Genomic DNA, 17,861 nt, shown 5'->3' with positions numbered 1-17,861 from the left:
CCTCCCACAGCTGTGCCCAGACTATAAGCTCTTGGGGTGATGGAAAGAGGCATTAAGAGTGTGGATTTCAAGTGAGCCAGCTGTGAGCCCATCTGTTACTCCCACGTAGGAGAACTTCGAGAATGCAGGAGCAGTATTACAGACTGATCTTACATCTGGGTTGATATCAAAAGAAAGGGAAATGGTCTGCAAGCCCTGTCACTTGAGGCACTAAAACTTCAATTTGTGACATAGCACTTGCAACAACTCCAGGATTAGACTTGATCCATCTGTGTGCAGGGGATTTGTGGGCCAGAATACTTGGCCACACTGACATAGGTCAGGACATGAGTATCCTGGGTAAGCATGAAAGACTACAGGTTCCCTGGACTCTTAGGTAGGGAGGCTGAGAATGTCCCTATGAGACAAGTATTTTCTCCATGGAATTTCCCACAATGCAGCAGGAACATGATGGATTGGGTCTCTGCATATGGAACCACTGTGAAGGATCAAGATACCTGGAGGCCTATTGGAGAAAGGTTGCCATGGAAATTCAAGAGGCTGGACAGCTGAGGAGTAAAGGGAGTCACTCAAACCAAGGGTGATTCTAGTGCAGCCTCAGTATCCAGTGCTCTCCTCTGGGCCTCTGACCTGGTCTAGGGCAGCTGCCTCACAGGTGCTTCTCCTGGTCTTTCACAGGTGCTTCTCCTGGTCTTTCACCTAAGGGTCTCTTTGTTGCTACAGGAAGTTTCAGGAGCACTTATCTTGTGGGTACTCTCTGCTTGGCGGCCCTCTGGAGACCTACTTCCAGCTTCTGTAGACTCCAGGAGGTTTGCAGTGTGCCCTCAGGAGAAGCTACACCTAAGGCACTTGGGAAGCAGGTGGGAGCAGGGGATGAAACAAAACTTCCGAGAGCTTAGGGGAGTGGCATGCAGATTCCTAATTTTACCATGCTTCTTTCCTCCCCAAGCTTCTGTATATGGGAGGCAGTTCCTGACCCCTCAAATACTTCTTCTTTCTCCCTTTGCTAACTTTTCCCCCTTTCCCTTTTGTTCTCAGCTTGAATGACCCTGCCTCCAGGAATCTCTCTGTCTTCTCCTAAGTTTAGGTTAGACACCTCCTATGTTCCCTGAGTTCCCAAGAACTCAGCATAGGGTATTCTAAATGCCAGTTGGCTTGATTGTATCTCTCACTTTGGGAAGCAGGATACGAGCAGGGACTGCGCCTAGCTTCCTCCCAACCCAGGACTTGGCCCACACCAGGGCACTTGATAAATATTTTCTTGTTTGGTTGGTGGACAGAGACAGGGATAACAGAAGGTGGGATTTTCTAGAGTGAACTTCCTCTCTAGAAACCTACAGACCATTCAGATGTGGCAAAAGATCGATTCCATTTTCATCTTGATAAAGATGAAGGGGAGAGACATCTTGCAGAATCCCTCTGCAGCTTTCCATCTTGCTGTTCTAGAAGTAGGGTAGAGGCAGGGTCAGGGGAGAGGGAAAGAGGAAGTTGGGACAACATGTATTTGTCCTTGGCTAACTGTCAAGGTGAAAGCAGGGAGTGAGTAAGTCAAGGGGAACTTTGACACTTCTAGCCTAGCCCATTGTCTGCGGTGTAAATGCTCTATTATCAAGAATGAAATGTCCTCAGCTGGCTAACTCTCAGAGCCATTTCCAGAGGGATGTGCCTTCTTCGACAATGTATTTCCCCAACCCCCTTCCATTGTTCAGTTTTTGGAATGTTTGATACTTGTGACTTGTTTGGTCTCTTGAAACACAAATTTGTGTCTCCTCTGCTAAAGGGAGTTGGAGCTCTTAGGCCCAGTAGACCAAAATTCAGTCTTCCCTCCTCTGTAAAGGACTTCTTTTGTTTGGTTTTGGTTCCAGAAAGGTGCAAATGTGGAATCTATCTCAGGCACTCAGATATGTAAACATAAGTTTCTCCTTGGGGCATAGCCCACCCCCAAGGAATTTCCCAGCATGCACTGCCCTTGGCAGAGAAAGTCTGATGACTATGCCTGGATGCCAGAGAAGGGCAGGAGAGCAAAGAAAGGATCTGAAAGAAGCATCAACGATAATGGAGACAGCTAGCAGTGCTCCCAGGCTGCGCAAGGGTGGAGCCCTGTACTGTCTTTCCATGGGGCCAAGAACAGGGTTTGCCTCCATCAGTGTTCTGGCTTCCCATGGAGGAAATGGGGGTGTTGAGTGTGGTCATGGGATCTCCTCTAGGTCAAGCCACCATCAGCGATTCAGGAGGAAGAACTTGAGGCTTTGGAAGAAACTTGACTTCTGTCTCTGCTTCTGTTTCTTTTTGATGATGGGGACCCACACCAGCCCGCACACCAGCGTCATGAGTCCCAAGGACAGGAAGGCAGGCCCTATCATCTTGAGGACCATAATGGTCTTATCATCCAGCTTCAAGACATAGGCCAAGCAGGTGATGGCCACTCCAAAGAGCAGGGTGGCACTGCCCACCGACATGATGATGATGGGCTTGTGGTAGATTTCCCAGTTACTCCTGGGAGTGGTGGTCCAGACAGACTCGCTTCTGGAGCTGATGCACAGGGAGCTGGCGGTCTGGCTGGGCAGCAGATCCTTGGATTCTGGAGACTTCTCATCCACCTCCAGGGCCTTAGGAAGAGTCTCCATCGTCATGGCTGCTCAGGACTGGCACCTAGTACTGGTAAGTTAGAAACAAGGATGAGGCCAAAGGAATCCTTGTCAAATGCCCTTCCTGTACCCAGCATCCCTCTTCCGTCTGGCTATCGACGGAAGGTAATGCAGACCTTTTTTGTAGAAGCCAAAAGGAAAACCAGATGAAATCCAAGTAAATAAGAAACTGCCTATGCTGGTATTTTTTTTTTTTTATTTTATTTTTTTGGTGAGAGATAAATATTATGTCATTCAGATCAACCGCTTTTACTATTTAACCAGGAAACAATGGTGCCATTTTAAAAACCGTCAAAGGAAAAAAAGCTGCAGTTTATCGAGTGGTATCTTATTTTCAGACCCAGCCACTTTCCAGCTGTGTGATCTTGAGTTACTTAACCTCTTTGTCACCTTGATTTTCTCATCTATATAAAAAAGAAGGTAATGCCACTACTTCTCTCACAGGGCTTTTGAAAGGGGTTAAGGAGTTAGGACCTGTAATGCTTTGGATCGATGCCTAGTGTTTTGCGAGTACTCATAAATGGTAGCATTTGCCAATTTGAAGAGTGATACTTCATGTGTAGATGTATGTGTGTGGTGGTGTCCATCACCGCACCTAAACGCTTCCTTCCTTAAGTTATGAGGTTTCAGTCTGAACTGTGCGTTAAGCTTTAGTCCTGTTTTACATACTGAAAGTTCAGGCCCAAGGAGGTGAAGTGATTTAAGAACCCAGGATAAAGAAATGCTAGAGCTCAGATTTGCTCTGGCTCTTGAAATGCCAGGGTCTGCACAGTCTGGGGAGCGTTGCTCAGTGCAGCCTGGGATTCCATGTGCCTCATCAACCCAGGACAGTGGGGTTTCAGGCTCATAGTGTGATCTTCCAATATCCAAATGCCACACTTCCCCACCTTCCGTGCAGGGGATAACACCAATGCAGATTTCCACCTTCCCATTTGCTTCAGTTTGAATCTGGTTTGAGTGTGTCTCTCAAGGGTTCATATGTTGGAATTGAATCCTCACCATGAGGCATTATGAGGGTGGATATGGTGTTTAGAAGTGGGACCACAGAGGCGATTAGGATTAAATAAGATCACTGTGGGAAGGGGACCCTGTTATTGAATCCTAGTGGCTTTATAGAAGAGGGAGAGAGATCAGAAGACACATGAGTACATTCAGTCTCCCACCAGATGATACCCTATACTCCTTCAGGACTCTTCCAGCAAGAAGGCCATGGCTAGATGCAATCCTTGAACCTTCTGAACTGAGCTAAATCAACTAATTTTCTCTTTAAAGTAGCCTGCCTCTGGTATTTCATTATAGTAACAGAAAATAGATAAATACACCCTTCTTAGACCTGCAAAAGCATGGATTCTAGCAAGTTCAGCTACCTTTTCCAACTTCTCACTAGTCAACTACATTCCTCTTACTAGGGGTCCTCATCTCCTGGTCCCCACTCAGAGGATGTGGACTAAGCACCACTCACCTGCCAAAAAATTCCACCAGAGCAGTGTTTTATCCAATTCCATTAACATGGGATCAATGCCTCTCATTAAATGTGAGTTCAAGGGCAAATACCTATATATTTACACTAAGGTGATAAAGATATTCCAGATTCCTTGCTTGGAGATTTTCACCAAATCACTGCCTTGTTTCATTTTTCAGGTGTCTCCAAAGTGTCTAGCATAGTACTTTATACCCAAGAGATCCTGCATATTTTCAATTGAACAAGCAAGTGAATGCACAACTTCCCTCCCCTCTTCTTCCTATCACTGGTTACTTATGATAAACTCAGAACCTGCTTCACCTATGCAAGCCAAGTCCCTCTAGCAGAAGTCCATGCCTGCCCTGAGATGTACTCAGGTCCCTCTTACATCAGCATTTGCAAATATCCCTATTTGGGAGTAGGGATTTCCTGGGGAAGGGAGGCTATTCACCAAGGTCACAAGGAGTCCCACCCTGACTCCGTAGCAAATAAGGCACCAGCTAGATGGCTAGAGCCAAACCCAAATATGGAGTGGGTGGCGGGGTGGGGGGGAGGTGTGTGTTAAATTTTGGTGACTGTTATCAACCCCAGAGCAAAAGATAGCTTGAGATAAAGGAAATGATGTCAGGAGCTGGTGGCTCTAGAGCCCTGAAGCTCTGGAACTTGCTCTTTCCTCTTGCCCAAGGCACTTCATCTTTATTGAACGTTTTCATTTTCAGCACTTCCTATAATGTTAGCTTCAATGTAATCCCTTCAACCTCTTGGGGTACTTCCCTCCACTAGCTCAGACCTGACCACTGGATTATTTTCCCAAAGCATAATGCATCCATTTTCTAGAATAAGCATTTATAGATGCATCACCTCTGACAGGAGAAAATAGGAATTGTAAGATTGCCAGTGCCTTGAGAATTTAGATATTCACATTCAAATACACTCATGTGGAGGGAGCATATTTGGATTTCTGCTTCCAAAAACTTTGAAAAATGCCACAATGTGCTTTTGTCACCATAGGCACACAGATGTTAACTTCCTTTTGGATCCTGTGGCATATTTGCATAAGCTAAATTGTCATTTAAAAGACAATCTGTGGGGTGGGGGTTACAGAAGTGAGCATAAAGTATGTTAGGAAATCTTGTGCTGCTTATTGCAACCTGGAGTCATATGAGAATGCTTGATCATCTTTAGTAGGATCTTTTCTCCACTGCAAAGTGATTTCTAGCAATTTGTAGTGAAGGCTCAGGGCACGTGAGGCTGTGAGTTGGAATGCAGAGGTTCTCAGCTGGGCCCAGGAAGAGAGCTGGGCAGGGCAGGGAAGGGCTTGCTCCTGTGAGTTGTGAGGGGACTTTCTGAACAGGAAATGCACAGCTAGAAGCAGGGGCTGCTGCCAGGGGAGAGGGAATCCTGGATTTTGGGAGAGGGAAGCGGGACTCACTGGGCCTTGTTGGAAGCACCTAACTTCTTCTTTTTGGCCTTGCAAAGAAGTTATTAGCTTAGTCTTATTTTGCAAGGGCAGAGGTGAAAGTCTGGGGAAATGTAGGAACTTGACCCTCAGTTCCCTCCACCCTCTGCCCCAACCTCAAAGATGGGATTTCAGGCCAAGCTCTTTGCACTGCATCACAGTTGGTCTAGATGAGCCCTGAGCATCCTTCAAATACAAGAATCCTGACTTTTTCTCTTCGGGGCTTTCTGTCCTAAAGTGACCTTTCTCTGAGTACTGGAGGACTTAGATTCACAATTCTCTAACAATGATCTACGGCACAGTGTGAGGAATAAGAATAGCATTGTAAATTTTTCATGTTACATTTATTCAATTTAAAGAACTGTCTTTTATTCTGAATTAGGTACTTCCATCTTTTTTTGACATTGGAATATTCTTCATTTTATGAAATGCCCACAATGGAAGAGGATTATTGGTTTTGTTAGTAGCTATACTTGGTAAGAAAAATCTGGCCACTATGTATTCTATGTGGTTGCCTGTCTGTCTATCTATCTATCTATCTATCTATCTATCTATCTATCTATTTATCTTGAATGCAGTAGTCCATGGAATCCCAAAGAATGGGGACCATTAACTAGTTGACTTAATTGGGAGGAAGGAAGGAAGGATCCTTGGGAGAGTGAATTGGCAGATGCATTTCTAGGTAGTCACTGAAGGAGAGGCAGATCTCTTCCCGCAGGCAGGGATCAGGACCATGCCTTCCCTTCTTGACCCTCTCCCCTCTTCTCTCTCCCCCTCCCCTCATGTGCTCTCTCTCTCTCTAACTCTGAACAGGCTGGAGGCATGGAGTCACTATAAACAGAAGGGAGCAGGCAGCGGGAGGCCATGGATGGAACACTGTGCTGGGAAGAATTCCACTCATTTATTCACAGCTCCAGCAAATCACTAAACTTACATAACAGCTACCTGGACATGTCCAGGTCTTTGGCGCCAGAGGGGCTGCAGTTTGAACCCAATTTTCCACTTACAAGTTGTGGGATCTTGGGTAAGTTATTTAAGCCTCCAGAACTTTGGTAGTCCCATATATAAAATAGGTATAAAAGATTATCTACCTTATAGTGTTTTTGTGACTATCAAATTGCAAAAAGACACTATTACATGCTGTAGGTATTCAAGAAATAGCCCTCATTGCTATTTTAATCATTTTCTTTCTAGTTTCCTGTTTTCTTACCTGTGAAATGAAGGAGTTAGGTTAGGAGACTTCTAAAGCCATTTTAAATTGGCCTAAGAACAGTAAATCAACTTGAATTCTAGGAATTCAGGTTTCCATAAAATCAGCAATTCAAGGGACTGTGTGAGTTTTGCATTTTATTAAAGTCTAAATAAGATTCTAGGTTCTCTTTTCCCCCCTAGAGCAGCATTTCTCAACAATGGCACTGTTGTCATTTTGGATCAAATAATTCATTGCCATGGGGGATTGCAGCTTGCAGAATGCTCAACAATGTCCCTGGCCTCCACTCATCAGATGCCAGTGTCACCCACAAACCCTCCCTCAGAGAAGGTCTCCAGTCATGGCAAGTATCTCTGGGGGCAGAGTCACCTGTGATGAACCCATGCCTTAGGCCAGCCTTCCTCCTCCTCACAGTTTGCAAACAGCTTCATGGTAAAGGCTAAATTTTCTCACCTTCAACCCCCACTGCACCTGGCATGCAGCTGGCATTTAGCAGGTGCTCTGAGAACTTGGTCCTGATGCTGCAGCTCTGAGGCATCACCTGGGGAAGTATTCCAATGAGAAGAACCACCCTTCCACATTTCAGTTAAGATACTGGGGTTTGGTTTGGGTGTCTCAGGGGATCCCTCACTCTTTGTAGTGTTGAATTGTGCTCCCCAAAGATATGTCTACTCAGAACCTCATAATGTGACCTTATTTAGATTGCAGCTAGTGTTAAGGATTTTAAGATAAGATCGTCCTAGATTAAGGTGAGTCCTAAATCCAATGATAATTAGAGAAAGGAAAGGGAAATTTGACACAGTTTAGGACTGTGAAGAGGAAGCGGAGATTGAATTAATGCTTCTATAAGCCAAGGAGTATCAAGGATTGCCAGCAGCCCCCAGAAGCTGGGAGAGAGGCATGGAATAGATTCTCCCTCCAAGTCTCTGGAAGGAAGCAACACTGCAGACACCTTGAATTTTGACTTTAGGCATGTAAAAATGGCAGATAATAAACTTCTATTGTTTTAAGTCACTACATTTGTGGTTATTGTTTTATGGCAACCTTTAAAAACTGAATACACTCAGTTACTTTTAAGGTTCCTGACAACTCAGAGGTATACAAGGGATGAGGAACCCAGAGGCTGGGCCTGTGGGAGGCTGGTGGGCACTTCTAACTAACCACAGATTTAAGTGTCTGTTGGCTTTCAGGGCAGCAGGTTGAGAAGGGAGATGGGTTCTTTTTGCCTGGAGGCCAAGTCTGAAGTATCAGGGAGTTGGTTTGGTATACAACCAGGGATAAGCAAGCTGCATGCTGGGCCATGAATGGATACTGATCTGGAATCATAGAATGGGAAGAAGGAAGCTCCACACAGGAATCTCACCAACAGGAGATGCCAGACACAAAAGAATATGTGCTATGTGACTCCACAGACACAAAACTCGAAATCCTGTAAAACGATCTGTGTTAGGAGAAAGTAGGATAGTGCTCCCTCAGATGGGCATAGTAACTGGAAGGGGTGCAAGATGAGAACTTCCGGGTACTGGCAATATTCTTGTTCTGACCTGGTGGCTGGTTCCATGGGTGTGTACCCTTGGAGCAGACCATTTGTGGCTGGACCTCTTTCTGTGTGTACATTCTACATCCATAAAGTGTTCAAACCAAGACAATTAAAAGTAATTGTTAAATGCAAGATGTTCCTTTCTTTGGATTCTAATGAGAACAAACTGATTGTACAAAGACATTGGGGCAATTAGGAAATTTAAAAAATTTTTTTTCAATAATGGAGATTGAACCCAGGACTTAGTGTGTATTTGGCAAGCACTCTCCTACTAACTGCATCTCCAGCCCCAATTAGGGAAGTTTGAATAAGGACTGGCTGAGTCTTAGTCTACATATGAACCACCATCCCTTTCCCACAAATAGGTCCAGTTCCTGGAGATTGCCCATCCCCCAACCAGCGCGGTTTAACCCAGATAATTCCTGGTATTCAAGGTCAAATCAACTGCCTGCACCCTCCCTGCCAGGGGATGAGGGGGCTGTTCTGGAATACACCAAATGCAGTGTCTACCTTCTGTTTTAGTGGATTCGTCTATCGTGCAACAATTTTAGTTCACTCATTTAACTGAGAACATTTTTTTGTTTTGATTAACCCCTAATAGTTATGCACATTTATGGTTTAAAATGTAGTGTTTTGGCCTGCATATAGCCAGACCCTCTCTGCAGATTCAACCCACTTTGGTCAAAAATAGTTTTAAAAAAATTGCATTGAACATATACAGACTTTTTCTTTTCATTATTTCCTAAACAGTATGTTATAACAACTATTTACATAGCATTTGTTGTTTTAGTTATTATATGTAATCTAGAGATATCATTATGTGTATCCATAAGACACTAAACAAAAAGAAAACTAAAAGTAAATAGCAGAAAGATCAGTAAAGAAAAGGGAATGGGGGAGGGAGGAGAGAAGGGAGAGAAGAAGTAACTAGGGACTGAACTACAGCAAATTATATTCCATGCTTTTATGATTATGTCTAAATGAATCCTAATGTTATGTATAATTAATAAGAACCATTATAAATGAAAAAAAAGTATACTGGACAATGTGTGGATTATATGTAATTACTACATCTTGCTACATAAAGAATTAAATATCCTCAGATTTTGGTACCCACAGGGGGTCCTGGAACCAATCCCCCACAGATACCAAATCAAATCAGGATGATTAGCATATCTATCACCTGAAACACTTATGATTTCTTTATGATCAGATCATTTAAAAACCTTCATTATAGCTATTTTGACAACTGAAAATATTTATTCAAACTTTTTATGTGCCAAGCACAGAGCTGGGCATTGGATCCACTCAGGAGAACAGGACATACCAACAGATGTCTGGAGCTTAAGGACTTACAGACTGTGGGGAAAACAGACATTTTCCATATTGATGATGGTTCCTGCCAATAAGTTCAAGGATAAAGTGCTACAGAAGCACACCTGGAGCCATGAATCCAGTCTTGGGAACCTTCAGGAAAGCTCCGGAAGAATGACTTATGGGAGGGAAGAGAAGGGACTATCAGGACTTGGGCAAAACTTGGTGAGGAGAGAAACTTCTAGACTGAAGACTCAAGGAACTTGTGAGAGTGTGACTTGTCAGGGACTCTGTAAGGAAAGCAACTTTGCTGTAGGCTGGTTGAGTCTTGATGGAGGGAGTGCTGAAAGACAGGCTGGAAATGGAAGCAGAATCCAGATCAGATTGACCAGGGGTTGGCCCAGCAGTAGCCCACCCCGTTTCAGTACAGCCTGAAAGCCAAGAATGGTTTTTAAACTTGATAGAAGAAAGCAAAAGAAGAATATTTTGCAGTAAACTAAAATAATATAAAATTTAAAATTTTATGTTCTAAATAAGTATTTTGGGGGGGATATAGCTAAGCTTATTTGCTTAGATATTGCAGCTTTTGCATTATAATTTCAGTAGGTTCAACAGACTGCATGGCTTGCAAAACCTTAAAACAGTCATAATTGGGTCCTTTATAGGAAAAGTTTCCCAGCATCTGATAGAAGGTATTGCGGTAAAGAGTGGCAATGGGAAGTGATAAATGGTTTAGGCAAGAAGATCGATGCTCTCATTTTCATAGTAGGTAAATCACTCCAGCTGCAGGATAGAGAATAAATAAAGGAAACCAAGACTGAGAAGTGCAAAGAATAATTAGAGGCTAGTGCAGAAGTTCAGGAGAGGGACAAGGGTGGCGTGTTTGGTTGCAGCAATGGAGACGGAAGGTTGTGCACAGATTGGAGCTTTACTAAGCAAGGAGGTAAGGATGGCAGGTTTTCCATAGAAGGTGAACCCAAGTACAAAGTCCTTAAAAACAATTATGTTTTAAGCTGAGAGCAGTGGCACTCACCTATAATTTCAGCCACGAGGCTGAGGCAGGAGGATTGCCAGTTTAAGGCCAGCCTCAGCAACTAAGTAAGACCCTAAGCAACTTAGCAAGACCCTGCCTCAAAATAAAAATAAATAAATAAATAAATAAATAAATAAATAAATTAATTAATTAATTAAACAAAAAGGGCTGGGGTTGTGGCTCAGTGGCTAAGCGCCTCTGGGTTCGATCTCTAGTATGCCGCCTGCCCCCCACTAAAAAAGAAATGAGAAAAAGAAAAGAAATGATGGTTTAGAGGTAAATGGAATAGGAATCATGTTGTCAGATAAAGGACACCTCATTAATGTAAACTTGAGATACAAAACAAACAACTTTTCTTTTTACTGGAAGTATGTCCCCAATATTGCATGAGGCATTTATACTAAAAAGTCCTTTTTTCCTCCCACTGAAACTCAAATTTAAATGTGTGGCCTCTATGTTTATTTGCTAAATCTGGTAACCCTAAGTAGGGACCCATAGATTTCTCAAAGAATTGGGGATTTTTGTGGAGGGTGGACCTGGAAGATGGGAACTGAAAGATGCTGCCAGGGTTTGTGAGTGGCACTTTCTAGGGAGGCTTGTGAGAAGGAGGCCTGCATGGCAGACAGTTGTGTTGTTAGAAGAGAGCCACGTTTAATTCAGGTCAAAGGAAGAAATAAATGAGGGAAAGGCTGCGGGTGTGGGGGGATTTGTTTGTGAAGGACTTTGGGGTTCAGAAGGCCTGGAGCAAGGGAATTAGGAGGGAGGAGGACCAAGGGTACAGGAGCATCTTGGGAAAATCCCTAGAGCCTCTGACATCACTGTAAGATGATTCTTCCCTTTGCCTTGGAAACAGACATGGTTGATAGACCATTGTTCTTAAAGAAGATTCTATAAGGAACCGTGGGCTCCTTCCTTAGACCACTCATCAGTGCAACACGGAATGAGAACTGGTCTGGTTAAAATTACCTCTGGTCCAGATATTGGTTGCTTTTGCTAGTGACTCTTAGACAAGGTGTTAGCAGGGTTGCCATTGCCATTTAAACCAAATTTCAGTTTCTTCCCTATGTAAATCAACAAAAGGTGTCATCCCAAGTCCCCTTCCCAGGTGTAGAATGGCAAAGGTGTGGCTGCAGGTGGCAGTTGCCTCCCATCTGTTCTGGGGCTCTGACTCTTTTGAATAAGTAAATTGTCTCACTCGAAGGCAGAAGGTGGAAGCCATGCATTTTGCCAGGAATAAAGGGGCAGTCACACCCTCTTTGCTAGTCTCTGACTTTGGGAGTTCTAATGTTTCACTCTTAAAGGAAACTCCCGGCTGAAGAGGAGCAACATATCAAAATTTAGCCTGATTCTGGCAAGACAGCATGCAGAACGATGAGGATATATGTGTGTTCTGAGAAAATACAGAGCTGGAGGTGTTCCTGTATTGGGCTCGGTGCAAGGATGTCACATGGTGAGGAAAGGTAGGGAATGCTGGTTTCTGAAGGAAGAATCCTATAAATCCACATCCTATAAATCCACATGGGAGCTCTCAAGCCCTGAACCTGAACCTCCCTTGACCTTACCTGGAGTGAACCCTCAAGGGATGCCGGTCCCACTGGGGGCCAGGAGCAGGGGCTGGGTGATGGGCTTGGAGCTCCCTTGGCCTTGGTCCGAATGTGGGAGGGTCTGGAGTTCCATTTGAGATGCCCAGAACCCCACAGTGGTGACACTGGGCTCTGTGACTTGAACCCCATGTCCTGGTTTGAAAGAAGGGTTTATCGCTGACTTTAGTGGATATGTGATCAGGAAAGAGACACCCAACAAGGAAAGGGAAGGGAGAAGCGTGGAAAAAAACATGGACGATAACTGATTTTCAACAAATTCACTAAAGGAATTCAGTGGGAGAAAGGGAAGTTATTTCAACAAATGCTGGAATAACTGGATGTTCATATGGAGGAAAAATGAAACTTTTCTTACCTACCTCACACCAACAAAAATTAATTGGAAATGAATTTTATGAACCAAAATAGTAAAGCTAAAACTACACAGCTTTTCAAGAAAACAGGAGAATATCTTTGTGACCTGGAGGCAAGCAAATATTTCTTAGTACAGAGGGGAAAAAAACCCCAAAAAACCCAGTAAATTAGACTTCATTAAAATTTAAAACGTCTGTTCATTTAAAGACATTGTTAAGAAAATAAATAGGCAAGCTCTGGACTGGGAGAAACATTTATAAAATAAGCATCTGTCACTGCTACAGTTTATTAAAAAAACAATTCAATTAAAATGGGCAAAATATTTAAAGAAAACCATCACGAGATAACAAATGAGGGAGAAACACATGAAAAAGTGCTCGACAATGATATATAACAGGACAATGCAAATTAAACCCACAATGAGATGTCACAACACATTCACTATAGTAGCTAAAATTAAAAAAAAAAAAAATCTCACACTACTGCGTGTTGGTGAGAATGTGGACCAACCAGAGCTCTCACACGCTGCTGTGGACATGTAAAATTGATAGTTTCTTATAAAGTTAAATACATATTTACCCTTCGACCTAGCAATTCTATTCCTAAATAAACTTGTTCATGAGCAATGAAAACACATGCCTACAAAGAGACACATATTGTACATTTCCATTTATGTGACTTCTAGAACAAATGAAGGTGACAAGGCTCAGAACAGTGGGGGGAGGGGTGGGGACGGGGAAATGTACCCCTTCACGGGACAGTGGTTGTAAGTGAATAAAGATGACCAGACATGCGCCTGTACCTATAGTTCTGGGGACTCTTTCTTCCCTTCCAGAGTCCTTCAGGGGGCTGGAACTGGGTCTCCCTCAACTTCCTGCGCCCTCCAGTGACTGCTCAGCATTTGCTGAGGCTAGGGACTTGGCATTTTTTGTTTTTGTTAGTCTTGGGGATTGAACCCAGGGACATTCTACCACAGAGGGACATCCCCATCCCTTTTGATTTTATTTTAAGACAGGGTCTTGCTAAGTTGCCCAGGTTAGCTTTGAACTTGCCAACCTTCTGCTTCAGTCTCCTGAGTAGCTGGGATTACAGACCTGTGCCACTGTGCCTGGCAAACATTTGTTAACTGGCTAAATAGATGTTGTGGTGGGTGGAGGAAGGAGATGCTTTGCAGGTGGTTTGCAAAGCCGTTTCCTCTGGATTTGTTTTCTTTTCCAGTTTCTGGTTGGGGCCATAGAAGCTGGCCCTGGTCCAGGTCTGTTCCTTCTCATCTGATTGCTATAAACAATTAGGATGAACAATCTGATCAACTCTTCCTCCCCTGCCCTTCCTCTGCCTCTGAGTCTCTGTTCACATCACCAAGACAGGTTACCTTCTGCTGGCCAAAGTTCTGACAATTTTCCAGGAGCCTGAGCTGCTGCTGCTCCACAGTAGAAGTGATGTCATACAATAAGGATAACTACTATCCCTCCAGCTTCCACCGTGGTCTGGGAGCCATGCCAAGCGCTGGGTCTGTATCCCCTCATCGAATGCCCCTGACGCATTGCTGAGGAAGCAAGGATCATTACCCCATTTTGCAAATGGGGAAACTAAGGATCAGAGAGGTTTAAGTGATTTTTCCCAAAGTTACACATAGGTGAGTAGAGAGACAAGATTGGAATGTAAGATTTTAGAGCCTATCTGGCTCCAGAGCCCAAATTGAAATCTATTCTCTTTGGGGACAGATTTTGATTTTCTTTTCAAATGGAGAGATTGGGGAGGATACTGAAACTGGGATAGAGGCAGTGAATAGCATTGTGATGGCGGCTGCTTCGGGAGAGGGGTTTGGCAGGCTGGGACTGTGGGGCAGAGCTGCTGAGGATGTGGGGGCTCCGAGGGGGGGCTCCACCCTGGACCAGTAGGGCAGCGGGAGGCTTGAGGCAGAACAGGCATAAATGTACCACTGTTATTCCACCAGTGGAACATAAAGTACCTGGTGGGTGCTGCTTTCCTCACCGGGAGCATCCTTTTAAATCCTCATAGCACCTTGAGGGTGGCACTATTAGTACCATTCCCATTTTACAGAGCAGTAAACCAAAGTTCACAACTACCTGGCCCCAAATCCTGAACCGTGTGTTCTCAAGGATGGAGACCTATCTCTCCCCACCCCCTCTTCTTTTTTTTCCCTCCCTATTTTCCTTCCTAGCATTCTACCACCTCTATAGCTGTTCATCTTTGTTTTAGAACTCATTTTCTTCCCAGAGCTGCCCTTATTTAAATGTACGAAGGTCAACATTAACAGGGTTGACATATTTAGCAAGTACAATTACAAAGTGTCTAGCTGAATTTGAGTTTCAAATCAACAGTAGACACTTTTGTTTTCACTGTAAGAATGTTCTAACACTGCACAGGACATACAGATACCAAAAATGCATTATTAGAAGTTCAAATTGAATTGGACATCCTGTAATAGATCTGTAACCTTATTATAAAGGGCCTTGCCTTATGGCTACTCCTGGGCCTGGAGTTATCTGACTCTTCCCCTTTCTCCTCTCCAGACCCCTCCACCTAGCCAGTTCTGATAGGAGCTGGGCTATTCTGGGAATTGCAAGGACCTAACACAGAAGAGAGGGCACACATGACCTAACAGCCAGGAGGCTGACCCAGTGACAGTGATGGGAGAAGAGGGGAGGCAGGCCATCGGATGGAAGTGGTGTGACAGCTTGATTTATTATTCCTAAGGGGGATCCAGTGTGGGTGAGAAGCGAAGATTCTTCCCCTCTCCCCTCCAGACGTCCCCCTCCTGCCACGCCCAGCTGCAGCATGTCAAGGCCCATCCACAGGGTCTTTTTCTTCTCTTGCTGTGCTGCCCTCTCCTTACCAGGACATCCAGTTGGTGACAGTCCACTCCTCTGATAAGGTGAGTGGGGCCCTGTGCCTATGCTGATAAAGTAGAGGCCAGGGAGTTAAAGAATATGCTACTGCGGCTGCCACCATGGCCACAGTCACCCATCTGTTCCCAGCTTGCAGCACTTCTAAGAAGGGAGCTTTCCCTAAAGTCACAGTCAACCTGGAGGGTGCCCCTTACTTTCCTCTTCAGGCCCTGCAGTCGGTGTCCAGGATCTGGGGAAAAACAGCTGGGGCCATAATGTGTGTAACCACATCTAGCTCTACTCAAAGGCGGGGGCCTGTGCCCGTCCGCCAGACGGAGCCGAGTCTTTGTCCATGTGTCCGTGTGCCTGCCTTGTTTCCCCCGGTCCTGAGATGAAGAGTGCCGGAACAAGATGCGCTCCACCTTGTTTTCCTGGCACCTGTCCTGGGCACCAGCCACACCTGCAGGAAGGAGGGACTGATTGGCAGCCTCTGAGGTCTGATATGGGTTACCCAGGAGGGCAGGCTGGGTCTGAGGTCTGGCCCACACACTCCGGGGTCTGAGGGTGACCTTGAACTTCGCTGTCTGGACTTTTTGCTCCTGTTCCACATAGGTTTGGGTGGATGAGTCCTGCCCACCCTTTTCCTCCAATGGCTTCCAAGGGTGGAAACCCGGTGTTCCACATGCAGGACTGGAGAAGCCCTTGGCACACATATTCTTTTCTCCTGAGTGGACAGCAAGAGACACTTCCCCCTACCCAAGTGTACCAGGACGTTCACGGGCAGTCCCCTACAACCTGCAGGCAGCTGTCACTCACATTTGCCTCCAACTCCAGTTCAAACACTCAACACACTCGAAAGCCATGTTAACCCCTCCAGGGAGGTGGAAGAAAGGGCAAAGGGGAAACTTCCTTTGCTTACTTACTGTCCTTGATGTTCCAAGGAAGGATGGGGGACCTGGGACTCACTCGGTGCTCGCTCAGGGAGGAAGATGACAATAAGTTCCTGCTCGGAGTCCTTCATCCCAGCCAGAGAAAGCCACCCTGGCCACATCCAGAAGTCAGTGTGCTGTGAATCCCAGCAACTGAGCAGGCTCCAGCGGGGATGAGCTCACCAGGATGTGGCCTAATGGGTTAACTCTTTGCAAGCTGCTGGCACAGACACCGGGATGTGGCTTTCTCAGCTCTGCTCAGCCACTATTAGACGAATCTTGTGAAAAATTCATGAAGCTTCTCTGCAATCCGGTGGAGGCATGCATTTGGTTGATGGTACCTGGGTAGGGCGGCTCCTCCGGACTCAAGCTCAGCAATCAGATCTGGGCTGGAGTAGCGTGCAGTGGTGATGGTTGATTATACTTAATGATTGATTCAGGGACTATGTCAATTACTGCTCAGTGCAGGAATTGACAGATCTAGGAACTCCATTTGATTTGGAGAGGACACATGCAGAGGACACATGCAGATGGCAGGAATACTTTTGGGAACTTTCCAGTGCCTATGGTGGACACCCTATGTTACAAAATGCCCAGAGAAAAAATATCCCTGCCCCAAGCCCAGACATCTCTGTGCTGGGGCAAAGCAGGTTGTTCACCCTTGCTTCTCTCAGTTATGTCCTTATTGCTTTTCTACTGTGACAGATGAGAAGGATGGCAATCACTGCCAGGGAAGAGGAGGGGCCCCATTCTACAATCCTTGGTCAGATTGTGCTTGGGGAGGTTGGATGTTAGCTGTTAGACTGACAGTTTTCAAGATGCCAGTGGATATGCTGAGGTCAACAACACTGTCTGTGATTCAGCTTGGCCCCTGCCCTTCTCCACACTAACTGGAGAATGTGAGAAACCACTAGGGTGGTGGGGTGGGCAAGGGGCCTTACTACGGGTGATTGTAGTTTGGATGCACCTCTGGGGTCTGTAAAGAAGGCTCTCCCAGAAGTGACCCAGGGAAGATGAAGTCAAGGCAGGTGGGATTCTCCCATCTTGGGCATCTTAAATTTCCTTACTTATGTGATGAACAGGAGATTCGCAGACTGGGAAGACTTTCAGAGGCTGCTGTGCAATCAGTGGCTACAGAAGCAGAGAGCTTCGAGGGTGAGACTGTCCACTGGACTGGGAGGGGACCCAGCTGAGTGGGCTCCTCTGTGAAAGATGAGTACATCTGCTCAGAACTGGGGAGGGGAAGGCACCCCTGACCTTGAGTGCCTGGAGGACTTGACTTTGAAGGTTTTTGAGGATGTTACTTGCTCTGTTGTAGATGCCTCTAACTTTATGCTCAAACCTGTTTATTAAAACAATGGTCTTGGGTGCAATGCCACCAGTCCTAAGGTGAATTATTTTGAAATGCAAATTATCAAATTATTTATATTTTCCAAATTTCAGATTACTTTCCCCCATC

The 17,861-nt window shown here is 45.1% G+C and overlaps 1 protein-coding gene across 2 annotated transcripts; it reads right to left on the bottom strand.

Annotated features, from left to right (window-relative positions):
* Nucleotides 1–1,488: 1,488 nt before the first annotated feature.
* Pirt (phosphoinositide interacting regulator of transient receptor potential channels) lies at nt 1,489–16,510 on the bottom strand. 2 transcript variants are annotated; one of them, XM_047546931.1, is made up of 2 exons: nt 16,440–16,510; nt 1,489–2,658 (listed from the first exon to the last, which is right to left on the bottom strand). In XM_047546931.1, the coding sequence occupies exon 2, from the start codon at nt 2,631–2,633 to the stop codon at nt 2,220–2,222; it is 414 nt and encodes a 137-aa protein (XP_047402887.1). In that variant the 5' UTR covers nt 2,634–2,658; nt 16,440–16,510; the 3' UTR covers nt 1,489–2,219. The 2 variants fall into 2 exon arrangements, with proteins under 2 accessions (XP_047402887.1, XP_047402886.1); XM_047546930.1 differs by having other exon boundaries at nt 16,397–16,509.
* Nucleotides 16,511–17,861: the final 1,351 nt, after the last annotated feature.

The sequence above is a fragment of the Sciurus carolinensis genome, chromosome 3 (assembly GCF_902686445.1).
Source record: "Sciurus carolinensis chromosome 3, mSciCar1.2, whole genome shotgun sequence".
Taxonomy (NCBI): domain Eukaryota; kingdom Metazoa; phylum Chordata; class Mammalia; order Rodentia; family Sciuridae; genus Sciurus; species Sciurus carolinensis.
This window is presented reverse-complemented; position numbering and strand designations above follow the sequence as displayed.

Bases quoted from the DNA above. Each gene is read 5' to 3' on its own strand.
- Pirt (XM_047546931.1), bottom strand. From the start codon at position 2,633: ATGACGATGGAGACTCTTCCTAAGGCCCTGGAGGTGGATGAGAAGTCT.